The 26,390-nt window shown below is 34.8% G+C and overlaps 3 protein-coding genes across 3 annotated transcripts; 2 read left to right on the forward strand and 1 right to left on the reverse strand.

Annotated features, from left to right (window-relative positions):
- The first annotated feature begins 9,613 nt into the window (after positions 1-9,613).
- Positions 9,614-15,971, forward strand: LOC130723171 (mitogen-activated protein kinase 20-like). Its single transcript, XM_057574127.1, has 10 exons — positions 9,614-10,135; positions 11,423-11,831; positions 12,189-12,316; positions 12,483-12,542; positions 13,051-13,200; positions 13,282-13,437; positions 13,627-13,838; positions 13,969-14,067; positions 14,763-14,920; positions 15,197-15,971. The coding sequence occupies exons 1-10, from the start codon at positions 10,109-10,111 to the stop codon at positions 15,640-15,642; spliced, it is 1,845 nt and encodes a 614-aa protein (XP_057430110.1). The 5' UTR covers positions 9,614-10,108; the 3' UTR covers positions 15,643-15,971.
- A 1,490-nt stretch (positions 15,972-17,461) lies between these two features.
- Positions 17,462-18,596, forward strand: LOC130723174 (peroxisomal and mitochondrial division factor 1-like). Its single transcript, XM_057574130.1, has one exon. The coding sequence runs from the start codon at positions 17,669-17,671 to the stop codon at positions 18,182-18,184; it is 516 nt and encodes a 171-aa protein (XP_057430113.1). The 5' UTR covers positions 17,462-17,668; the 3' UTR covers positions 18,185-18,596.
- A 206-nt stretch (positions 18,597-18,802) lies between these two features.
- LOC130723173 (xyloglucan endotransglucosylase protein 1-like) lies at positions 18,803-21,032 on the reverse strand. Its single transcript, XM_057574129.1, has 3 exons — positions 20,462-21,032; positions 20,119-20,312; positions 18,803-19,493 (listed from the first exon to the last, which is right to left on the reverse strand). The coding sequence occupies exons 1-3, from the start codon at positions 20,741-20,743 to the stop codon at positions 19,100-19,102; spliced, it is 870 nt and encodes a 289-aa protein (XP_057430112.1). The 5' UTR covers positions 20,744-21,032; the 3' UTR covers positions 18,803-19,099.
- Between the last annotated feature and the right edge of the window lie 5,358 nt (positions 21,033-26,390).

A 26,390-nucleotide genomic window follows, 5' to 3' on the forward strand; every position in this document is an offset into this window, starting at 1 on the left:
AGTCGAAATAAATTATAATATATTATTTAACCACAAAACAAGTACCAGAGAATTCCTACATTATACATATATCGTAGCTCAAATATAATTTTACAACAATTATTTCAAACATAATAATTTTACAAAATTTCAGAAAATAACATGCACGGGCAGGTATACTAGTATATATAGAAGATATGCAAATAAGATGCAATAAGACTAACTTTGCTACCGCAAATTCAAAATAGCCGATTGTAAGAAATAATTTTGGCTACTACAAATTGGATTGCGGCATGTAAATTTGATATTTAACGCAATTTAATTTGCAGTACACGTAATTCATATTTTTTTGATAGCCGTAATCTATGTGCCTTAAATACACTGCCAATAGTAAAACGCGGTAGTAAAAAGTAAATTAGTCCCTTAAAGTTTGAGTCACGTGTGACTTAGACCCCGACGTTTCAAAATGTGCATTTATATTCTAAAAGTTTTTAAAGTGTGTAAAATAACCCTTATGTTAATATTTTGAGTAAAATACACTCACCCCCCTCAAGGTTTGTAAGAATGACAAGCCACTCCATTGTTTTTTAAAATCTACACTCCACCCCATTTTTTATAAAGGCAAAATTTAGTGACGAAAACAAATTCGTCACTAATAAAAAATAATTACTAATTAGTTAAAATTTAAATAAATTAAATGCATATACACTATCATACATCAATTTATGAAAATAATTTTACTGAATTAAATTTAAAAAAACCATCCACTCTGCCTGTTAAGTCCACGTCTCATCTATCTCCAAATCGTATCTCTCACCACAAACGGTCACCACAAAACCTTTGCTCCCTTTAACACGACGACAACCATCCCAGAATGTGAAACCCCATGGCACCACCATGCCTCAAAGTTTTGTTGCGACCTGAACCCCAGAACGTGAATCGCACATCCCCAAAGCCACTTGTTCAACTACTTGTTGTGAACTTCACCCCTTTAAGTTGTGAGCGAACACTTTGTTGGTTTAAGATGTTGTGGATTTTGTTAAAAACGGTGCTCCACCGCATCGTTGGGTTCTAATGACCTCCGATCCACTTCATATTTCTTAATTTTGTTTCTCTATTTTCTTCACCACCCATTTGTGTTGCTTTTTGGAACGGGAGGCAGCAGTGGGGAATTTTCCGCAATGGGCGAAAGCCTGACGGAACAATGCCGCGTGGAGGTAGAGGGCCTACGGGTCGTGAACTTCTTTTCCAGGAGAAGAAGCAATGATGGTATCCGGGGAATAAGCATCGGCTAACTCTGTGCCAACAGCCGCGGTAAGACAGAGGATGCAAGCGTTATTCGGATACAATCCAATTTTAAAAATTGGACGTATAAATAGATTATTTTGATTAAAATTGAATTATTACCAAATATGAAAACACAAGCATGTTTCACTATGTTCGAGATATGGTTTGTCAACCGGTCATGTGTGCTATTGCAGAATTTGCATTGTGAATTTACGGAGGAAGAACGCGATTGAGAGAATGAGGAGGACTGTGATGTTTTCATTTTTATATTTATTGGATTATATTGAAAATATTTTTTGAAATTATTGATTAACAATTTAAATAATAACTAATTATTAATGAAGAATATTTTTCGTCACTAAATTTGCCTCTATATAAAATGGGGTGGGGTGTAGATTTTAGATAAGAATGGGGTGGAGTGTTATTCTAACAAAACTTGAGGGGGGTGAGTGTACTTTACTCTAATATTTTTTTAAAATTTTAACATAGTTTATCACACGTGTCATTTTTCGCCCGAAACTACCATTGTAAATTACTCACCCCCACGTGAAAAAGGCCTGATTTCTTTTCCTCCTTGGTATATGATAATTCCTAAGTTTTTTCTATTAATTCTAAAGTTTTTTTTTCACCATGGTATATGAAAAAAGTTTGATTTTTTTCGAAAATGAAATATATATATATATATATATATATATATATATATATATATAAAGTTGAGAAATATCCCCTCTCAACATGGATACAGTAACTAAGTCAGCCACTACAACAAAAAAACCTCAAAGAAACCACTAAACCCTAGACAAAAACGCCATACCATAAACTTGTTGTCTACCCGGCAAGGATAGGTCCTCGCTTGAGAAACAAAGACCCAATCCAGCTTAACATATTAAAAAAACCCAACTGCAAAACCCAACATATGTCATAGAGCTGAGACCCAAAACAACCAACAGGAAAAAAGGGAAAGATTAAATAACAACAACTAGTAGCCAACAGCCCCGACAAAGCCAGCGACCCACCTCCACCAGTGACCCAACTCCATAGCAACATAACCTCAAGTTTGATTTTTTTTTACTGTTGTTTGTTAGAGTTAGAAATTTTAGTTTTTCCGATTGTACTAGGATCATAGTTTTTTATTTTCTATGTGAATAAAGATAAAGAAAAGGAAGTTTTCAAATCATTCACTTAAACCCATTGTCGAACTGAATCCGACTGAGCAGAATATGGAGGTTTTTTTGGCAAAACAGGCCAATCTAGTCTTTCATAATAAAGTAATAGGTGGAACTGCCATAAAACGAATTACTACGTAGATTAATAGATCATTTCGGAATGGCGTATACATCACATATTTTGGATCAAGTAAAGACTCTTGGGTTCCGTCAAGCTACTACGACATTTATTTCATTAGGAATTGATGACCTTTTAACAATACCTTCTAAGGGATGGTTAGTCCAAGATGCTGAACAACAAAGTTTGATTTTGGAAAAACATCATCATTATGGGAATGTACATGTGGTAGAAAAATTATATAACTCGAATCAAAGTTCAAAATAGAGATATATTTGAATTTAATTAACTAGTATTAAAGGATTAATTAAATATAAATACTTGAATTATATTCAGGAGTTAAATTTTTTTGAGCAGAAACCTAGCTATAAAACAAAACAATTGGTTTGATACCTTAATTCAATTGGTAGCGTACCCTTTAAAGTCCACTTCTTCCCCATACTACGAGGGAAAGAGAAAATGTAAAAACTACCATTAAAGCAGCCCAAGCAAGACTACCTATATCCATATCCAATTTCTCCCTTATTTATATCAGTATGAAGGAATTATTTCATTATTGTTCACAAATATTTCTTTTATTATTTTCTTTTTTGTATTATTGATTAATATTCTTAATTATTATTTCATTTTAGACTATTATTCTAATTCTAATTGAATTAATTAGATTATAATAATATAGGAATCGTCGGTACAGAGTCAAAAAGAGATTTAGGGCTAACACCACTGATCAAACTATCAAATAATCTAATTAGAACATCTAACAAGTTCTGATCTCATTTCTAATAGAATCGGAAAATAGTAAGCATAAAGATAATATCTGGAAGATATCTTTGGGAGTATTAACAAAATGTTATTAATAAAAAAATTAGTTATAAAAAGACCTATGTTTTTTTGCCCCCCTCCATTTCATTAAGTAAAAAGTAAAAAATATAGAATCAAGACAGAGTACTTTCCATACACATAATCTTCTTTCCTTCTATATGATCTAATACTTACTGTCTACCGATTCGTTCTCTAAAACAATCGGACGACAACCTTCAAAATTCTTTGACAGGAAGTTAGCAAAAAGAAAGAATTTCAATAGAATTCTATTCTAATGGAAATAGAATAGAAATCCTTGTTGAATTTCATTCAAATCAAATAATATGTTGAATAATATTAAGAAAGATAATATAGAACTATGTTAAATTGAAAATTTCAATAAAAAAAACCAATTTAATATTTAATCTAGGATTTACAAGGCTTTCAGTTTTTGTATAAATAAATTAAAATTAATCAACACCTTTAATGTTATATTAACGGATTTTTATAATCAAACATATAAAAAGGTAACTTACTTTCAAAAGTAATTTTATGTCAAATCGTTCATCTCTCATTACAAAAATTCGCTGGTTTAGCGTCGGTCAATTTTTTCGTTTAGCGTTGGTTACAACCGCCGCTAAATAGACTAGCGACGGTCAACTGACTAACACTAAATTTGGCGTCACAAAGCAGACTAGCGGCGGTTATCTATAAGATAACCGCCATTTTAAAGTACTAGCGTCGGTTATAACCGATGCGAAACCTATTTTTTAAACTGGGCATTATGAATTTCTGATTATAGACTAGCGGTGGTTTAAACCGCGCCGCGAAACTATTTTTTGTTTTTGATAATTGACTAGCGTCGGTTGTAACCGAAGTTAGCCCCTTTTTTTTTGGCGTTATAAATTATGTTAAAATTTTAAAATACCAACATAAGAGTTATTTTACACACTTTAAAAACTTTAAGGACATAAATGCACATTTTGAAACGTAAGGGTCTAAGTTGCACGTGAGCCAAACTTCAAGGGCTTATTTGATTTTTTTTCCCTTACTTTTTTAAAACGTAATTTCATATTTTGGGTTTTGCGGTACATAACTCTTTTTTTTTATAGGCAATCAATAATGATATGTACACACCTCATTTTTTAAACACTTCATTTCCACTTATTTTTATTTATATCTCTCTTCTCTCATTATCTATCACATCTCATATTTTCTCTCTCTTATTTTTTTCTTTTCTTTCTATCTCTCTCCTCATTCCACCTCTTTCACCTCTGTATATAAGTAAAAGAAAATTAATACAATACAAACACCAGCAGTGCATCAAAACAAAGAAACAACAAAACGAAGAAAGAAAGAAACAGAGGGTTGTCCAGGGAGAATCAAAAGACCATCGGTCCTTTTTTTGTCGAATGGTTTTTTTTTTTATTCTTGGTTGACTCATTTTTTCGGGCTTGGCTATATCACCACTTAGCCAAGCCCGAAAAAATTAGATATATAAACAAGTTGAAAAGAAAATACTTTTTCAACATGATCTGCTCCATTCTAGGAATTGATGACCTTTTAACAATACCTTCTAAGGGATGGTTAGTCCGGCCAAGATGCTGAACAACAAAGTTTGAATTAATATATAGATGTCTATATATATATATATATATTGATTTGAATATTACATATACATACATACATATACATATATATATAAATTTTTTTTTCATTTTTAGAGATTTCAAAGCATGATTCCCGAATCAGATTTCTTTTTAGTTCAAAAAATGCAAATTCGAATCTCGATCTCTGGAATCGAAACCAAGACCAACGAGCCTTCATTCCATCCAACTTCTCCTTACTCTCTCTTGCTTATAACAGACCTTCTTCTCTTTCTATCTTAATCTGTAATTAAGGATCTTCTTTTTTCCGTATGCATCGCCACTCCCTTTGGCAGCATCCACTAATTCGGAACTTAATTTGAAAGTCATATTCCGACCCGGACGTTTTCGGGATGCCCCTAATAACCAACGAAAGTAAGTGCTTTTCCTTGTGTGGATCCTATTTCAATGTGACCCATCTAATTGATTCGATCCAGTGCAGAAAGAAGCGAGTGAGCGGCAAATGAATGATTCAACATCGGACCTGGCGAATATCTGACTCTCAATCCCGGGATTCCTATCTTAATTATGCATCTCTCCTTATCTTTTTTCTAAAAAAAATAATAATTTGGACAAAATTAAAGAAGAGAATGATATCTTCGGATTTCAAAAACCTCTTGTAACTATTCTTTTCGATTATAATCGATGGAATCGTCCATTGCGATATATAAAAAATGATCGATCACACTAGGAACCCAAACAGAGAAAAATTGAACAGGGAGCGCAGAGGGAGGTTTTCTGCATTGAACAACAACCCGCTGCTTAGGGACCAGTCACATAACAACCTTCTAACAATTCTATCAGAGCACTCCAGCCCCTAGACAATAACGGGGATATGATTCCCACTCATAGAAGGAAGAAGTGAACTCCTTTCTCTTACATCTCAGCCATTTCCAAGCTCAGAATTTGATCAAGTCCACCACTTTTCAGCGCTAATTGTCCCTCAATTGAAGATGATTTCATTTCTATGGAGCCATAATGTCCAAACGCAAGCCACCCAAATAGACCACCACCCTGTCTTTGCAATCTGAGGAATGTTCTGGCCATGTTGTAAAAAATGAGCTCTAGTTTCCACAGGGATAGTCGTGCTGACACCTAGCCACTTATAGCATCTTACCCACGCCTCCCATGAAAATTTGCAGGAGAACAACATGTGAGACAAGTTCTCCTCATGATCATTGCAGAACACGCATTGGCAATTTGGTCCATGTTGGATGATATTTATCCTAAGCAAATTAGACTTTGTTTGCACTCTATCCCACAATACCCTCCAAGTGAAGGCAAGGGTATTTGAGGGTGCTGCAATTCCCCACATCACCTTGAACACCTCACAATTACCGGTAGTTCCTGATTTCCTTTGAGTGGCATAAGCGGATTTCAAAGACAACAACCTTTCCTTTGCTGCAGTCCAAATCCAACGATAAGTCGCCCCTGTTTTGAGTTTACCCTTCGAATGGTTTGCATCATATCCTCTAAAAGATCAGTTTCCCAAACAAACAAGCTTCTTCTCCACTCTAAACTCCACCTCCAATTGCCATCAATCCAAACCCCAACATCTTTAATTGTGATACTTTAGTTCAGAGAAAGGTCGAATAATCTCTGAAAGTTTAATTTCAGCATACCATCCTTAGTAGCCCATTTATCATGCCAGAACAGAGATTTCACCCTATCACCCACATTGATGCGCACATTTTTCTTGAACCAATCAGTTTCACCTGCACAGATTATCTGAAGGTCCCTCCACCACAGCGAGCCACCTCCTACCACCCTTGTTTCATAATCCATCGTAAATTCATGACCATATTTAGTATCTAACACTCTCCCCCAAAGGCTTCCTGTTTCAGATAAAGTCTCCACCTCCATTTCACAAGTAAAGCCTTCTTGAACGCCTCCAAGTCTTTTATGCCAATAGCTCCTTCCTCCTTCAGACGACTCACTCTATCCCACTTCACCCATGATACCTTCCTTCCCCCTTCACCACTTCTCCATAAGAACTACTTTTGGATCGTCATGCACAGTGAACACACTAGCTCTTGGGCATTTTGAAGAAAGACATGAAGAACAACGGAATAGATGAGAGAACACTTCGGAGGAGACACACTCTACCCCCAAAGGATAGGGATTTGTGCTTCCAATATACATTCCACACTTCAATTTGCTGGTAAAAATCAAAGGGGTCATTTTTAGAAATGGGATGGTAACATAATACAAGGGAAGACATCAATAGATTTTCCCAACATTTAAAATTCATCAATTTATTTACTCAACTTTATAATAACATTGTAATGCATGATACATGCAAGTGTCAAATCGTTGAAATCCAAGCCGACCCATAAACCAAACTCATGAGATAAGTGGGTAAACCCACTTGTAACTATATATGAGTCAAATACTTTTTTCTTGTAAATCAGATTGACTCGTGAGGTAGAACCTATATTTACAACTCTTACACACATAAATGGACTTTATATATGCGTGTGGATTGGGGTAAGTTGTGTTTTTACCTTTTGTAATTTATCAATATTTAATTTTAGTACCTCATTTTCAAAATGTATAATTTTAGTACCTCAATATCATACTCAATCAAGTAATTTTATTTTAGACCTTTACATTAATAAAATGGTAGTGGTACCACAACAGATTAAAAGTGTGAAGTATTGAGGTTCTACATACCCCTTGTTTAAATTCATTTACATCAAACTAAGAGAAATTATTAGTGCTTAGAAATTATTTTATCATAAAATTAAATCTAATTACACTAACTTCAAAATTAATTATTAATACGCTACACTTCCTTTCTTTTTTTGATTTTATTTTAAAGCCTGGTGTGCTTTTTCTCCCTTGAAATTTAGACATCCAACAATACTCCATAATCCATATCTAGTCCCTATTTATTTTCTCTCTTCAAATTAAATCATATTACATAAATATCTTACCATTCTTTCTCTTCTCACTTTATATTTTTCCTCCTATTGAAGGCAACACACCAATTGAACATCTACCAACATTTTCCCTTACATTATTTAAACGTCCTTTATATTCATATATAAACGAGCAAATGCGGACAAGTTTTGTTCAACATGCTTTACATGTATAAAATACAATGTTCAATTGATTTGAAGCATGTTGACTCAAAAGCTTAGCAATTCAAGCCACAAATGGAAATATGGTACATCCCATTTTCATAAAAAGTTGACAAAAAAATTCTTCAAGATAAAAAATCCCATGCTACCCTTTTGATGAAACAATAATTGCTGTTTTTAACCTGAATAATGAATGAGAACATCTAACACACACTTTATCATGTCAAATTATTAATTTGTATGGATCATGATACAAATTATGATTTAATTTTTATACACTGAATGATATATGTAAATTTTTTACACACATTCAATCACATTTCTCAAAATATTTTTATTCAAATATAATTGTTGTATATATGATAAATTGTTGGATTCTAATTAGATAATTATGTAGTAGTTGGTGGCTAGTAAGACTCCTAATGCGTCTAATCCATGGTTTGACCCTTTGGACGGTGCATATAAAGAATGATTTGTTTGAAACAACTTAATTATTCACTTAATGTGATCTCTGAGTTTCAAGGAAATTAGTCTCACAGTTACCGTATGAGATACTTTAAGAAAAAACTTATATATATAGAATAATAATTAAACTCTTAAAATAATTCAAAATAGGCCCACTAGAAAAGTTTTGCATTAATGGAGCACATAATGCTTTATACCCAAAAGAAAAATAAAGGAGGACATAATGCAAGTCTACATGCATCACATTCACACCACCACTCAATCCTAATGCCAATCCTAATACATCATATGCAGACAAATCAAATAATAAGACGATGATGATGCACTACAGTAAAAACAATCACTCCAGCATTGTGGCATGCCACGTGGACCCTCCAACTACCCCACAAACCACTAGAAACTCAACACGTGTCACTTCAACACCTATCCAACATTGACACCTATGGGTGAGGTAACTCTAGGAAAGAGACAGAATCTATCTGGTGAAAAATCCTTTTTACCAAAATGCCCTTGTTCATTTTCCAAAATTACACGCACACCATTTTTGTATGAAAAAGTTTGATGTACGCTGATAAAATATTCTTAGTCCCGTTTTTTTTTTGGTACATTGGAAAATATTCTTAGTCCCGTTTGAGGAAACAACTTAATTAAGCACTCATGACTATTTTAATAAATTTATTGAAATAAATTGAAAATAAGTTATAAATAAGCATAAACTCTTTTTCATAAGCTATCCTGAATAACTTATAAAAAATAATCTCAAAACAGCTTATGATAGGCCGTAAGCTGTTTGCATAAGCTTTCCCAAACACGGACATAAGAGCTTATTCTATCAGATAAGCTCAAATAAGCTCTTCCAAATGAGGTCATTCCATCCGTCAAAAGGCGTGGTATCAATATTTTTTTTTTTGAAAGAGTTATCAATACTAGTATACAACATTTTCGTATAAAGATAACCGTATCCGTATCCGTATTCGTATCCGTATATGTGTATGGATCTCTCTATACGTTACGGATAAGATACACAAAGACACCACCAAACTAGATTTAAGCCTCAAAGCTCTCAAAATTTTCACGTATCTCTCTCTCTTCCCTCTCTCTTCTTTCTCTCTCTTGTTTCTCTCTCTTCCCCCTTCTTCCCCTGTCGGTGTATACAGATCTTGTGCACTCCACGCTCTCTCTTCAATCTTCATTCATCTCTGCAAGTTTTGTTCCCATTTGGGTTTCTTCATTCACCTGCAACGAATTGTGGGTCTCTCTTGGTTCTTCTGTTGAAGCTAGCTAAAGGGTGCTTGGATCTTTGGTCGCCGGCGCCGGCGGTGGGTAGGAGCAGCACCGTCACTGTATATGATTGTCGGCGGCTGCTGCTTCTGAATTTGGTGAAGGATTTGGGGGAAGAGAGGGTTGATAGGTGGGGATTTTTGTGGGTTTAGGGGATAATGTGGATGAGCTGAGGCTAAAGTTTTGTTCTTTTTTGGATTTGAGACGTGGGTTTTGTTCTGGTTGTGCTTGATCTTTGACCCTATAGGGAGGTTTTGGAGAATTTGTAGGTGTCAGCTGAAAATGCAGCAGCCAGATCACAGGAAAAAGGTTGAATTCTTGTTCCTTGTTAATCATCATCTTTGCAATTGTGAATAATCATTGTGTAATTGTGTATAATCATTGTGTAATTGTGATTGGGAAGAATCATTGTGTTTTCTGAGAGGATTTTCAATGGGATCATGTTGTATTGTTAGCCAAAATTGAGCCATTTTTTCTGATATGTATTTCATCAATGATTTTGTCTCTGTTTCATCTCATGAAGGATAACGGCATGGATGGAAAGATATTTGTTTTTTCTTGATGAAATTTACATGATTTTTTTAATTGATTAGACGGCGTTCTTGGTGCTGTTGTTTTGACATCATCCTATTGGTTTTTTCTTTCTACACCTGTTGACTTGTGCTTTCTGCAACTTGCCTTAATAGTTACTAGATGACATTCCTGTTGTAAAACGCTTTCAGTTTTTTATCCCATCAATCAGATCTTGTCTGCTATTGGTTTTGTCTTGACAAATTTTGTGCCTTCTAGTTTCCCTATTCCTATTCCATCTTTTGTCTCTGTTTACCTTTAAACACCTTCTCATTGATGGTATTATTCATTCTTTGACATGTTTGTGAACGATATTTATTTAGTTTTGAATAATCAGTTATGTATGACAAATTTTGTGTGGCTTCAAAGTAGGTGGAAAAAAAAATTGTATATAGATGCTTGATCCTCCAAAACCAATATGTTCATTCCTGTTGAGTTGAAAAGAGATTTGAGAATATTTCCTATGATATAAATTAGACTGACTGGAGTAAGATGAAATGGTGAATTATAGCAAAGAGATGCATTTGGTCTTGGAGTGTCAGAAGAATTGCTATATATTTTTGGTTCCAAATACTAAAACTTCTCCTTTTAATGGTATTCTTCTGTGATAGGAAATGAGGTGTCTGCATTGGAGTAATGTGGCTTTTTATGTTTGTTCTTTGTTAGCTTGCTTGTGTAATTCAATGTATGTGGAAATAATCTTATTCTTGTGAATATAATCTAACATCTCTTTGAGTTTATGGCTCTTTGATATCATGCTAATTTCATAATGTGAATTTATGCAAACACACAAATTTGGATTATGTCTATTAATTGTATATTTGTATTGATGAGTTCAGATTTCTGGAATATATAATTGTGAATTTTCTTTTCTGTAAGACAGAAAATTACATTTTATTTAATTTCTATTCACACTGAGAATTTCTTTTAGTTGTTCTTTTAGGCTGATTTTTGGATGTCTATTGGCTTCCTGTTTTGTACTTGCCTGATTTTTCTATGTGGAATAACTTTATGTCTCTACTGCAGAGTTCAACAGAGATGGACTTTTTCTCTGAATATGGTGATGCCAACCGGTACAAAATTCAAGAAGTCATAGGAAAAGGAAGTTATGGTGTTGTCTGTTCAGCGATTGACACTCACACTGGTGAAAAAGTGGCAATTAAAAAGATTCATGACATCTTCGAACATATTTCTGATGCTGCACGTATTCTCCGTGAGATAAAGCTGCTTAGACTCCTGCGACATCCCGATATTGTTGAAATAAAGCACATTATGCTTCCTCCTTCTCGGAAGGACTTCAAAGATATTTATGTTGTTTTTGAGCTCATGGAGTCGGATCTTCATCAAGTCATTAAAGCAAATGATGACTTAACAAAAGAGCACTATCAGTTTTTCCTCTATCAATTACTTCGAGCTTTGAAGTATATTCACACCGGTAATCGTCAATATTTTGTTGTTACTGTTGTGTAAGAATGTATACACATGCTTGGCTAATGGCTATAACTTGTATTTTTTACTTACATGAGTTAGAATGTGAAACTGAATAATTTCTCATCATTCCTCTCAATGAAGATATCAGGATTGTGCACATTATCATATTTAAATGTTGCTTTTGTTTTCATTTTTTTTTTCACTTCACCACTTGATGCTCTTAAAATTGCACACTTTGTCATAATATTCCCCCCTTCCTATGCCCTTTTTTTATTTTTTTCCTTTTCTATTTCTTAATGAGTGTGCTGGCAATGGCATTGATGTCAATTATGCTTATCTAATTCTTAGCTATACAATGCAGCAAATGTCTATCATCGAGATTTGAAGCCAAAAAATATACTGGCTAATGCAAACTGCAAACTCAAAATTTGTGATTTTGGGTTAGCTAGAGTTGCCTTCAGTGACACCCCAACAACTATATTTTGGACGGTATTCCCTCTAAAATTTCCATTATCTGTACCCTTTCTACTTTTTTGTTTTATCAGCTCTGCATGTTGTGTTGCTGTTGTTTATTTTTATTTGTTTCAATATTTCTCATATCTTTTGGGAAGGTACGGACTGATGTTTATCGCTGGTTTAATGCTTGCGTCTGCAGGATTATGTTGCGACAAGGTGGTATAGAGCTCCCGAGCTATGTGGATCATTTTACTCTAAGGTATGCTTTTTTTCCCAGATTATTTTGAATATTGTAAAAGTGAGAGACAGCTCATATATGCATAATCTTGGCTTACCACACATTAATTTTTATTTTACTCGTGAAACACCTATTATGTTATCTTCTTTTCCCTCAATCATCCATCAGACCTAAAACTGGAGACCATTACGTTGTTTTTATTAATCTACTATATTATATGTTTCTCTTAATTTTGTTTGTACCATTGAACTGACTGTTAAGAAGGGTAGACTATTGGGGAGTCAAGACTAGTAGGGGTATAGAAAGGAGATATTTCTCAAATTTGTCAGTGTAAAATTGAAGGTAGATTGGCTGTAATGCTGTGGCGTTGTTAAGATTGAAGGTGTATTATGCATGTACTGGCTATAGTTAAATAGTTCATAGCAAACTCAATTTCATATTCTATTTGGTTGCAAACAGACACGTAATGCTGTGAGTTTTGAGATTCACTTTTTGTAGTTGTAATTTTCTAATGTAAATTTTGATGCAGTATACACCAGCGATTGATGTATGGAGTATAGGTTGCATCTTTGCTGAAGTACTAGCAGGAAAGCCGCTTTTTCCTGGAAAAAATGTAGTCCATCAGTTGGATCTGATGACAGATCTGCTTGGGACTCCCTCACTGGATACTATATCACGGGTAAACAGCTTGTGACAAACCACTTCTTTTGCTTAGCTTAGTTGTGAACCAAAAGTTAACAGCTTGTGATAATTTATGCAGGTTCGCAATGAGAAGGCAAGGAGATACCTAACTAGCATGAGGAAAAAGCAACCTGTGCCGTTTGCACAAAAATTTTCTAATGCAGACCCTTTAGCACTACGACTGTTGGAAAGGTTACTGGCTTTTGATCCGAAAGACCGGCCCACTGCTGAAGAGGTTTGTTACATTGTGCTCAATTGCTTTCATGTGTTCACAGAAATGTATTTTAGTTGTGTCCTCGACTACTTCTTTAGCTTATCTCTCATTTGAGCATTAAAAAGCATAATGAATCATAAGCGGGATAGCTATATATAATAGTGTTTTGAATTCTTGCTCAAGAATCTTAAATGTTTTGGTGTCCTCCAGGCACTAGCTGATCCCTACTTCAAGGGACTAGCAAAAGTTGAGAGGGAACCATCCTGCCAGCCTATTTCGAAAATGGAGTTTGAATTCGAAAGACGGAGAGTCACGAAGGAAGAAATTCGAGAGCTAATTTTCCGTGAGATTCTTGAGTATCATCCACAACTATTGAAAGACTATATGAATGGAACAGAGAGAACTAACTTTCTTTATCCAAGGTTTTTCAATTTCTTAATAGCTTTTCAACTGTCTATGCCACTTTATTTTTTTTGTTCCCTTGATGATTTTCAATTCAGATTTTCAACTTTATCATTTTCTCATGCCTTATTCTGGGGCAATACTTTGCAGTGCTGTTGATCAATTCAGAAAGCAGTTTGCTCATCTAGAGGAAAATGGTAAAAGTGGGCCTGTTATGCCACTTGATAGAAAGCATGTTTCTCTTCCAAGGTAATTCTGATCCATAAAAAAATCAGCGTATCATTTCATTCATTTTTCTTTGTTGCATTTCAATTGTAGCTTTATTGTTGATAAACAGTTACTTTTTATTATATTATGCTCATGTTAAGCAAGTGGTTAAAGGACAGGACGTTTTATAATAAAAATCACTAATGAGACACGTATACAAAATGAATTGATAAAGAGCATATGAGCCCGGTCTTGATTTAGCAGAGTTACAATCATGCAAGTCAGCTCTAATTCAATAATTGAATTTTGTTACATAGCGGAATAATGTGAATGTAACATTTTGTAGACTAGTCAACTGTCTTATTTTGCATAGATGTCTCTCGACTCTGGGCCACTTTCTTAGATTAGATTATGCAAAATATTAACTTCGGTGTGGATGAGTAGTATATAATAAGTAAGAGTCACATCCAGATCCTTTAATTAGACCTGCTAATATTTTTTTATGAAGCCTGGGTTTATATTTTTGTAACTGTTAGCTATGAAGCAATTTTCTTGATTTGACTACTCAACCGTACTATTTAGGTGCTCTTTCAATGGCTTAGCATAGTGTACAGAGAAATCACAATTCACAAGTTAGTTGACTAAAATCAACCTCACCAACTCCATTCTAGTTGTGAGGTGTGACTGTTTCATAACTTTCATTGATAAGTAGCATATAACTTTTGAATTATTGACAGGTCAACAATTGTGCATTCAAATACCGTGCACCATAAAGAGCAAATAAATATTGCTTCCAGCAAAAACCAACATATATCTGAGGAATATAATAAGAATCCCAGAGATACAGAAAATCCAGTGCTAAGGTCGTTGCAGGGGCCCCAAAGAATTCCATTAGGTATGCGGTTGTATGTGGAATTAGCCACTCTCAAGTGAAAGATTCAATATAGAACGTAAAGTAAGCTATCATAGTCATTGATTAAGAAATCAACTGTTATGATTGTGATCATATACTTGCATTATGTATAATGTAAATAAACTATGATGTTATTTAAATCACAATCGTTGATTTCTTAAGCAATGCTTATGATAGCTTTCTTTGCCCTCTTAAATCACAATCGTTTGTTAAGTTCGAGTGCATGATCAATAATTTATACTCATTTTTTGTTTTCAGCAAAACCTGGTAAAGTTGTTGGACCTGTTGTTCCATACGAGTACGGTACTGTTGTCAAGGATTCTTATGATCCAAGAGCATACATAAGAGGTTCTGTTCTTCCTTCTCAACCTGTTCCTGCAGCATATTATTATCAAAGACCTAGCCCTGGAATTCAAGAAAGGCCAGGACCAGAAGTTGATAAAGGTGTTCCTTTGCAAGCAAAACATGCACAGCAATGTGGCGTGAATGCCAAAATTGCACCGGAGATAGCTATTAATATCGATACAAATCCATTTTTCATGACGCGTGCAGGGGTGAACAAGTTAGAACAAGGTGATCAAATAGCCATAGAAACAAACTTGCTGCAGTCGAAGGCTCCATATGGTGGAATCAATGCTGCAGCTGGGGCCACTGCTCATAGAAAGGTTGGTCCTGTTCAGTATGGTATGGCAAGAATGTTCTAGAATAGGGTTTGTCTTGTTTGTGAGTAGTTTGGCCAGAGGGGACAATCCATGTTGTAGAGAAAAGGGCTCTATGTAGGAAAGGAGTTGTAGTCTCTGGTTATTATTTGTGTATAAACTATAAAGTGAGGGAGGGAGAGGGCCATTAGGAATTGCTTCCCAAAAAAAGCTTTGAATCAAACAGTTATTGAGAAACTGTAACATTGAAATTGAGTCCTATCTTGTAAGTGAGTCCATAACTTTCCTTTTTAGGTATTTGCAGTGAAATCATCACCTTGAAAGCAAGCTCTTGGATGTTTGTATTTCTAATAAGATAAATGAAATTTCACATACTCAAGGTCTCATCTGACACTGACAAATTCAGGCTTTCATTGGGATTCAAAAGAATGGTGCAAAATGTAAATAAAGATCTCCTCACTAATTGGGAAATAAAGAGTCTAATTTTGACTTGTATACTTTAAACAAAAAAGCCCTTTATCCTAACACTAACAGTCGTTTTGGGGTTTTCCAGAAATATTTGCTCTGAATTGGACCTCCATTGGAGTATTATTTAAAGGTTTTTATTCCACAAATCAGTAACCTCCACACCATTTTAAGGTTATGACATGGTAATTGAAAAACAGATCAAACGCTTTGGTTTGTACAGTGCAGAGGTTGTGACTGTTATTCTTTAGTATGAGGGGAATGCTGCTGCTGATGTTTTTCATATTCATTGGAAGCCTCCTTTAAGCATTTTGCCTTTGTTGTTTGGGTTTTGGCCTTTATTATTTGCTGATTCTGGTGTGCTAACTCTCCGGAGTTAATCTTGCACAAAAATAACCTGTATCATTAAGAGGTTGTCAAACCTGTCTATAATTAGTGATGAAAAACTGTCCTGTCACAGTAAAATATCAGAAAATTTGATTATTTTTTATAACAAATTCTTGATTATCTATTACAACAAAACAAACAATTAGGGTTAATGTTTGTTTCAGTAAAAAAAACCATTTTTTATGATGACAAAAAAACAATTAGTTTTCTTAGGCTATAGACACCTTTTTTACATCAACAGTCAAAGGTCGGTGATAGTTAGTTTATTAGCTGACGATTAGTTTATTATGGTTAACTGCATGCCATTTAATACACCGAAATGATGTCATTTGTTCCATTTTTTCGTTTTATCTAAAAAAAATGTCATGATTCGGTCCTCCTAAAGCAAGGTTGTGGATTTGAGTCGTGTGGATAAGAAAAATCTCCGTTTGGAGAGTTAGTCTGACCATAATATAAATGTTCACAACTTGAACATGATTGTCTCAGTGGAGGATATCGTAAATATAAAAAAATAAAAAATAGACAAAAATCTTCCCTACGTATATTCATATCAGATGGGTGGTGGTGGTGTTGTCCGTAATAGACTTGGGCAAATGAGTTCCGATTTCCAACAAAATTTGGAATTGGTGGCGTGTTTCTGGCTGAACTCTGAGCATTAGCGACGTCTCAAACTTGTGTGAGATCTTGGGATAAGATATGTAGAGTGCTATGTTAATTGCTTGAAGGCAATGCGCAAAACTTTTGGCATATAGAGGACCTTTAATCCATCAAGGAGATGTTAGCTCAACCTTGACAAGTGTCTCTCAACCATACACCTTCGCGAGAATAATATGGTGGCGGATGCGCTAACCATGTTTGCGGTGCGAGATGGAGGGGGCTTGAAGATTTGGAGGCTTCCTTTACTGGGATGCCTTAGTTTAGTGTGCCTTTTTTTCCTTTGTAAAAAAAGGAAATCGGTTTTTAATTCTTCAAAGAAAATATTTTTCATTTAAAAAACGTGCAAACTTTTGAAAAAAAAAAAATTGGTGCGAAATTTGAATCTCCTTCCCCTTTCCCGCAAAATCCTCCAAAACTTTCCCGGAAAATCCTCCAAAACTTTCTCGGAAAATCCTCCTCCTCATGACTTCGTCATCGGAATCACTTCCACTCTTTACTCTTCACAGTTCCTATCACTCCGATCCCCTCTTTGACCAATCCACACAGTTCATTCCAATTCCTCATGGCGAATTCCACACCCAACATCACGGCGGCGCTGGAGCGCGAGAACGCGGAGAAGGATGACCAGATCAAGACCCTCAAGGCGGAGATCGAGCGGTTACGTGACGGCGAGGCGGAGCTGAGGAACCTCGCGGAGGAGAGAGAGACGAGGATTGAGGATCTGGAGAGAGAAGTGAAGGAGCTGAGGCAGGGGAACACGGAGAAGGAGATGAAGGTGAGGGAACTGGAGCGGATGTTAGGGGTAGTTCAAATGACGGAGGTGGAGGAGCGGAGCAAGAGGGTTAGGGCGGAGGAGGAGATGAGGGAAAAAGTTGATGAGAAAGATAGGGAAATTGAAGGGTTCTTGCAGGAGATTCAGGAATTTGAGGAGAAAATTAGGGTTTTGGAATTGAGGATCAGGAGCATGAAGATGAAGGAGAGTGAGAATTTGCAGTGGCCGGTGGTGGTTGCAGGATCTTCCGGGGCTATTGTTGCGGTGGCGGCTTTGATCCATTTCTGGTTTAGGAAAAGGAGGTAGTTAAGCTTGGTATGTAGCTTCTTCACTTTTCAATGGAAAGATTAAAACTCTGAAGTTAGGGTTCTTCAATTAATCAATTTTGGAAGTCATTGAGTTTAGGCTGTTTAGCTTTGTTTTCAATTTGGGGAATTTTGATTCATGCCATGTTTTGTTGTTGGTTTCTATTCTAGTTTCTTGAGATGATTACACCATTTTCTGGTACTGGGTTTTTGTTATGCTGATCAAGAGTCTAACTAGTTTCTTTATTTCTGAGGTTGAATTATGAAAATGATGAGTTTTTGTTATGCTTTTTTCTTAGACTCCACTAAATAATGGCAAAAATTATCCGTTCACAGTTGATAGTCTTAAGCATTTAGTCCAGGGTTCGATCTCTGAGCGTGTGTATGTAGAAAGATTTGTTGGATGAGACTTACCTACTTAATGTGATCTCCAAGGGTATTAGTCTCATAGTTGCCGGCTGTGGGAGTATATTGGGGAAAAAGTTGTTTATAAGTTATAACTAATAGTTTGGAGGGATCTTCATGGATCATTTTGGTTATCCATTCAATTCATTTAGCTGATGATAATGAAATTTGAAAGATAGAGCACTGAAAGAACAAAAAAATGTCTAAAGTCAAATTAAATAATTTTTCCTTATTTTTTTATGCTCATACAAAATAGAGAGACATAAAATTAAAGTAAACAAATATTCTTAGAACATCTATCAAAAGGGTTAATTAGGCCATTAAGTCAAAATCCACTGCCTTCCAATATAGTAGCATCCTTTCATGGCAACTCCAACATATTAAAAGAATAGAACAGCTACATCTTGTGTCATAGTTATGCAAACTTTCCTTCATGATATCATCCAATATTTGCATGGTTTGGCCTTCAAAAAATATTATGCAGAATGACTGTGATATCATTATCCTCTATTCATTCATCTTGTAATAGATTTTCCTTGCGGCATTCATATGGAAGACCGTGAGCGTAGCGCCTGAGATCCCGGCAATAGTCATAAACCACCCATTTAGACCGGACATTCTGCAAATGCATCTTGGTTTCAGTACCAAGGCCTCTGTATTTTCCTCCATTGAAACTTTTGCAATCTGCATCTGGCCCAGGGACGCAAGCATTGGCATGGAAGTTTTTGAAGCCGGCCACGAAGGGAGCGTTTGACAAGTCAAGCTTCACCTCTCCCCATCTTGTTGCCCATGAGTCTCCATTCCAAAGAGTGGTGTACACCTTCATGGGTCTATGTGTAGGGAATGGAACACCAATGTCTTCCCTGTTCTGTATCACTCTGATTGGAATGTTATCCACCAAGAGTCTGGAAACACAAGAAACACATATATAAAGGTAAGGAAAATATTACGCTGAAACCCTATTTGAGGCTTACACCAAAATTAAGAGATAGAGAAGGGAAGGTAAAAGAAACAAATGAAAGATGTAAGTTGTAATATATGATTTGATGTGAAGAAAACTTTCTCATGCTACTCTTTGAGTGTTGGTCTCGCATAATTGACCAAATAAGGGATTGTTTAGTGTAATAGAGTGTCATGCCTCGATAATAATAACTTTTAAAATTTGCATTTAGTGATTGACAAAGAAAGGGCAAAACAACTCTCTAAGTTAGAATGCATGAGAGAGCTGCCCTCTTTGCGATAGGAAGAGAGATGGAGAAAAATTAAATGTATGTAGAGTGTCCGGACTGTTTGGATGTTTATAAATCAGGATTGTAAAGATAAATAAAACATCTCAAGCTGTGCATATTTTGAGATGGAAAATGTTAGGTAGACAATCCAGATAAGTACATTGTGAAAAGAAAAAAAAAAGTAATAGATATGATATATGATGCGATATGACATAAGAGGACATACATAGAGAAAAAGAGGTGTATGACAGATGAATGTACTGTTGAGGTGTTTAAGAATCAAAATGGTTTTGTTACTTACATAATGCGCTCAGGGTTCCAATCAATTGAATAAGTATGGTAGTCTTCTGTGGGATCAAACCAAAGATAAAATTGCATCTCACGGCCCCCAACACCATCGGCATATACATTTGTTGAGAGCAGATAAGGATCACCAGACAAGTTTCCCAAGAATTCCATATCAATCTCATCATGGTATGCTCCTTGAGAGCTTAGCTGCAAATGAAGTACATATGAACAACAATACCATAGCATAAATTTATGCATGCATAAGAAACATATCTGTATAAAATGCATATCAATCATAATGAAAATCAGAATCATATAATTTAAACAAAATAATCTTTCTCTGGAACATGACATACATAATAGGCAGTGACTGTTCCTGCAGAGTTTCCAGGAACAAGCTTGATTTTCATATCAAATCGTCCAAACAAGTACTCATTTTTTGACACCACACCTGAGCCAGAGTATTCATCCATCGTGAGGAACATGGTTTGGCCATCACCTGATATGTCAACCCTATTTTCTCCAAAGAGGTTGTCAAAATCAGCATTTATATCATCACCAAATGCACATGTGCTGAAGGCTAAGAACAGAGAAAGCAGAAGGAAAAAAGAGCCGCCATATGAAGAATCCATTTTCATAGTTTTTGTCAATTAACAATGTCTTAGAACACTAAAAAGAAATTTAAATAATTAATGTTGATTTTCTTTTTTGTTAACTCTTAATATAGTTGCGACAATTACGGCAAAATGCAGTTTGTTTTGTATGAATGTAGCTGTCAAACACATAGGCTGTGATGACTGCTTTAACCGCAATGTTACTGTCGCATTTTGCAGCTGCAAACTGCAAATTCAAAACATTTTGTAGATGATTTGTTTTTAGAGAGAAAGAGAGATGCAAGGTGAGTTGGTTTTGGATGCCTAGAATGTTTTTGGAAAATTTGCATGGCTGTCTGTTCAAAATTGACGTTGGACATCAAGTCAAACCTCAAAATGGGTACTTAACTTAGAAGTGCTAAACATGGAGGGATTAAGAAAATCCTGCTTTTGCATTTGTTAAGCATTTTATTGTATATTTTGAGATGGGGTAGAAAAAGAGAAATTTGAAAGTTTTTATCATTATAACTTGGAAAATGCTACTTATTATGAAGCTACTTACTTACGCAAGACGAAACTTGCTAATGATGTGTGAAATAGTTAGTTATAGTGTAATTAAATTACTAAATATAAAAATTATTTTTTATTATAAATATAATAAAAAACCGTGTTGAGACATCAAAATAATAGTTTTGGTGTATTAAATTGCTCGTACAAAATATCTATTTCCGTAAATAAATAATATCACTCAAATTTAGTAATTGATATTTAATAATTAGCATTGAATTAATTTTAGAAACTTTGGTTGTAACATATTCTATTGTTTTGGGTTCTCTGTTTTGGGTTTATTATTATGGTTTCAATTGCAGAGAGACTGATTTATCATATATCCGGTTGTAAACATTGATACTCAGTTAGAGAGAATATTATCCCCAGCTGTTATTCTGTTTTTTAATCATAACTTATCCTTAAAAATAATAATTTATTTATTTAATCATTTGAAAAATCCTTTAAGTGACTTTGAAATATTTTAAATCAAGTAATAAGGTTTTAATATAAGTTATAATAACATTTTTTTTATACTTTTTTTTATCAAAAATGAAATAATTTTAACTTAAAAAATTATAACCATAATGAGTCATAATTTTAATATTTTAGAATATTATTTAGTAAACTTAAATTTATTCAACTTTTGTTATAATTATTTTTCTCTATTACTTTTCCTCAAGTTTTTTTTTTTGAGTAAATTCCTCAACTTTTTTTTACATCTATATAATAGATAAAAATCATATTTAAAGAATATTTTCAAATAATACATACATTCGGTATAGTAATAATAAATACCATATAGAGACATTTTTTAACATTATTTATTAATTAAGAAATAGTAATAAGTTTAATTTGTTATTTTTGAAAAATTTCTCAACATATGATTAATAACGAAAATTAAAATAATTTTAATTTTAATTTATAATTATTATTAACAATTAGTAAAGAATATAAGAAAATTATTAATAAAAATATATTATTGTCATTAATGTAAAGGTGGTCAATTTCAATTATTATTATTTTTAAAAAAATTCACCTCAAGTTGTAAAAAATTATTATAATTTAAATAATTTAATTTTCATTAAGAGAACTTTAAAATTTTTAAATTTTAATATTTAATTTAAAAAAATTTAAATATTGGAAATTGAAATGCTTAACAATTAATAATTAATATAATGAATAATAAAGTGGATGTAGTTTTTATATTTTTAATTTATTGTATTTAATACAAAAGAAATTTATTATTTATTTATGTATTTAATTTTATTGTTCAAATTTGCTTTGCATAAGTATATAGAAGATTTTAGTAGGTAGTTGAATAGATTATTAACTTAAGAAATTTTATTTAATTTTTAATTTTATTATTAAAGGTATTAATATAAAAAGAAATGCTTTATTATTTAATGCATTTAATGTAAAGGAGTGCAAAAACTCAAGTCTCCTTTACATATGTATATAGATACTTTGAACTTTTCTCTCTCATTAGACTTCACCTTGAACAAAAGATCTAATTGGTGGAAATTTTCTTTCATGATTTTTGTTAAACTAGTTCTGCTCTTATAATTTATTTTAGCCTAAGTTTGATTTCTCTATAAATTACACGTGAACCCAAATCAAATTGAAAGGACAGTGGCCAACAAAGAAAGGCAAAGGGGCGCTGGAAGAACAACAATAATCAGCAAACGAAAAAGAATGAGAAACATAACACTTTTTTCAAATGCTTTGTACAGGAAGTCACGGGATTCACCATCTTTGTTAGACAAGCATCAAAAGAGGATTGTTTCAAATAATCAAATAGTGGTTTAAGCCCAAGCAACCAGAGGGGTTCCCGTTCCAATCTTGAGAGGAGGAATTGAATCATTTCTTCTTGCAGCGGAGCCACTTCCAGGACCTGAATTTCACTAAGTCCATTACCTGCTGTACATTAGCTTTTTTGTCATTAAATTGAATTCCGTTTCTGTGACCCCAGATTGTCCAGATTGCTGCCATCCAAACAGACCACCAGTCCGAATCTGTGCCTCGAAAAACAAGCTATCCATGTTGTTTAAAGTGTTCTTTTGCATCAGCTTGTAGTGCAGAAGAAACTCCCCACCAGTTATATATGTGCATCCACACCTGCCAGGAAAAGCTACAAGAGAAAAGAAGATGACTCAGGCTCTCCTCATGAGTCTGACAAAGGACACACAAGCAAAGAGCATCAGATTGGAGCACTCCTCGCTTCTGCATATTTTACTTCGTTTGGATCCTATCCAATGCCACTCTCCAAGCAAAAGCTAGCACTTTTGAGGGGGCCGCTACTGACCATAACTGTTTGAAGAAATACTGGTCCTCACTCAGATTTGGTGCCAAGAGGAATTCATAGCATGATTTGACAGAAAATAAGCCATAACTTGAAGCCTCCCACGTCCAACTGTCTTTTTTGCCCTCTTTTAATTGCACAACTTCAAGATCTTTCATTAAGTCTTCTAATAGAGCATTCTCCCAGACAAATAAAGATCTTCTCCAAGATAAATACCATTTCCATGTCCCCCCTTCCCATCCTCCTACTTGGCTAATTAGACAAGATTGTTGAGTAGAGATGTCATAGAGCCTCTTAAATTTCTGTTATAACGTCATGTCGTGCCTTCGTCGTCATCTGTCCTCCCAAAACCTTGTTGCATCACCCTTTCCCACCTCTTTTCTCACATAGTCCTCAAACCAACCTTCCTCTCCCCCACAAACCATCACAAGTCTTTCCACCACACCGATCCATTGGGGGTTACTCTCTCCCCAAAGACCGTGTCAATTATTTCCTTGCACAATGAATAGAGAAACAGTGTTAGTTCAATAAACTATATGGAAAAAGATGCGTTATTTTAATGATTTACATATACTGCATGTTTGTTTTTGCTTTGCATTTACCGCAACTGGAAAAGCAACGTGTATACACAAACATGTCCTTAATTAATAGTCAAGCTTGAGCTTGGAGGTTACAGGAATTAGGCATATATAGAAGCTAAAGTTAGAGCATCTAGTTAAATATCCAAGCACGCACCATTTATGAGAAATAAGAAATTGTGGCTTCTCCCACAGTTCAGGGTCGAGTTCCTACCGACTGTCATAATACCTAAAAGCCTAAAATGAGACATTCCCTTTGAGCTGACTGAGTTTCGACTAGTCAGCTCTAGGTTATGATTTGACCAATCGGCCCAAATGAGCCAATCATCATTGGACCGGAGTCCTATTTGATGCAATGAAGACCAAGCCTAAGTAAGTTTGATATGCCAGCAAAGCAAGGTCGGTTACGCTGTTTGAACTATTGTTAGGCGGTTATGCCACGTAGACAGATGGATATGCCGCTCTGGGAAGCGATTACTACTCATTAGCCATAGAGACGAGGAAGACCGATAGTAGATTAGGTATAAGTATTAAGTACTGTCAACAAGTTAAATAAAAGCTAAAGTTAGAGCATGCTCATCAGCAAGTTAAATATCCAAGCACGCACCATTTATGAGAAATAAGAAATTGCGACTTCTCCCACAGTTCAGGGTTGAGTTCCCACTGACCGTGGTAATACCTAAAAGCCTAAAATGAGACATTTCGTTTGAGCTAACTGAGTTTCGACTAGTCAGCTCTAGGTTATGATTTGACCAATCGACCCAAATGAGCCAATCATCATTGGACCGAAGTCCGATTTGATGCAATGAAGACCAAGCCTAAGTAAGTTTGATATGCCAACAAAGCAAGGCCGGTTAGGCTGTTTAAACTATTGTTAAGCGGTTATGCCACGTAGATATATGGTTATACCGCTCTGGGAAGCGATTACTACTCATTAGCCATAGAGACGAGGAAGACCGATAATAGATTAGGTATAAGTATTAAGTACTGTCAAAATTGAGAAAGAAAGGTAGAACACTTATTTTCTCTATTGATCTTCCTCTTATACTGTTGAGATTTCATGATCTGACTTGAGTGTTAGTGTGGCTTATGCAGGTACCTGGCGCTTGTATCCACTCATTTGTGATCCGCTATTCACCGTTGTGCTTCCAGCTGGACTGGAATACACTTTTCACTACCGTGCTCACACAGTCAGGATTTGCCTTGCATCGGCACACTCCTTCTTGTTGTGCTTTGTCTTGCCTTGTCGAACTCCGCTTTATACCATCAAGTTTTGAGTTACACTTTCTGAGAGAGTTTGAATTATATGAAATATGAAAATTAAGGAATAACACCCACCATTTTACATATGAAAGAACTCAAAGAAAACCAATGAGAAGGAGTTTACAAAATTAATGATACTTGTGTTCATCTGGATACATTAGCGTGAGATAACACCACAAACCTTTAATCTATTGTGTTGGCCTTAAGGAATAGAGTAATAATTAATGGGAACATTCAAGGGCATTGATAGCTGACATTCTTTGATTATAAAAGACAATCAACTCCGAAATTATTTGTCAATGATGTTTTTATTGATCAAGAACAAAAGTCAGTGACTCGAAGGTGATCAGATATTATCATAGTCGCAACCATAAACGATACCTCATCTTCACACTCCCAAATCCTCATTGAATTTAACACCACTACCAGCTCCTAATTAAACTAAATGATACCAATTATCCCACATGGTTCAATCAACTTTAATCCCTTCTTGCAGCTCGCAATCTTGAAGGTCATGTTACTACTGAGTGCTGATGCTACTCCCAGCGACCACAATTGGTAAAGGTGGCAACATCGTGTTGTCAAACATCTATACTCCAGTTATTCTAATAAAACAAAATTGTGTTTCAGTACAATATTGCCGGCAACAAGGGTTGCTATAGGTGCTACTCCCTTGTCCTGTGATGACCACAATTGGTCAAGGTGGCAATATTGTTGTTAACCCTCTATACTTCCTTCCGTTATTCTAATAAAAACAATTGTGTTTTTCAGTACAATGAATATGTGTATTGTCTACCCTTCAACTTCAAGCATGAGTTCTTGCGCGAGGGCCTAGGGAAAATGTTATATATATAATAAAAAATCATGTATTTTCACCCAACAAATTATGTTTTTAGTATAGTTAATTGGAGCATGACACAAATAAAAATATATAAACAGCCTAAATTAACTTCTTGACATTGATTAATAAATAACTTAGACAATTTTTTTAGAGGTCATACTC

Source organism: Lotus japonicus, chromosome 6, assembly GCF_012489685.1.
Source record: "Lotus japonicus ecotype B-129 chromosome 6, LjGifu_v1.2".
In the NCBI taxonomy this organism is placed as follows: domain Eukaryota; kingdom Viridiplantae; phylum Streptophyta; class Magnoliopsida; order Fabales; family Fabaceae; genus Lotus; species Lotus japonicus.

Coding starts and splice junctions, on each gene's coding strand:
- LOC130723171 (XM_057574127.1), top strand. CDS start 10,109: ATGCAGCAGCCAGATCACAGGAAAAAG. Junction 11,832..12,188: donor TTTGAAGTATATTCACACCG/GTAATCGTCAAT, acceptor TATACAATGCAG/CAAATGTCTATCATCGAGAT. Junction 14,921..15,196: donor GCCCCAAAGAATTCCATTAG/GTATGCGGTTGT, acceptor TTTTGTTTTCAG/CAAAACCTGGTAAAGTTGTT.
- LOC130723173 (XM_057574129.1), bottom strand. CDS start 20,743: ATGAAAATGGATTCTTCATATGGCGGCTCTTTTTTCCTTCTGCTTTCT. Junction 20,313..20,461: donor GAACAGTCACTGCCTATTAT/GTATGTCATGTT, acceptor CTTCATTTGCAG/CTAAGCTCTCAAGGAGCATA. Junction 19,494..20,118: donor TGGAACCCTGAGCGCATTAT/GTAAGTAACAAA, acceptor TTGTGTTTCCAG/ACTCTTGGTGGATAACATTC.
- LOC130723174 (XM_057574130.1), top strand. CDS start 17,669: ATGGCGAATTCCACACCCAACATCACGGCGGCGCTGGAGCGCGAGAAC.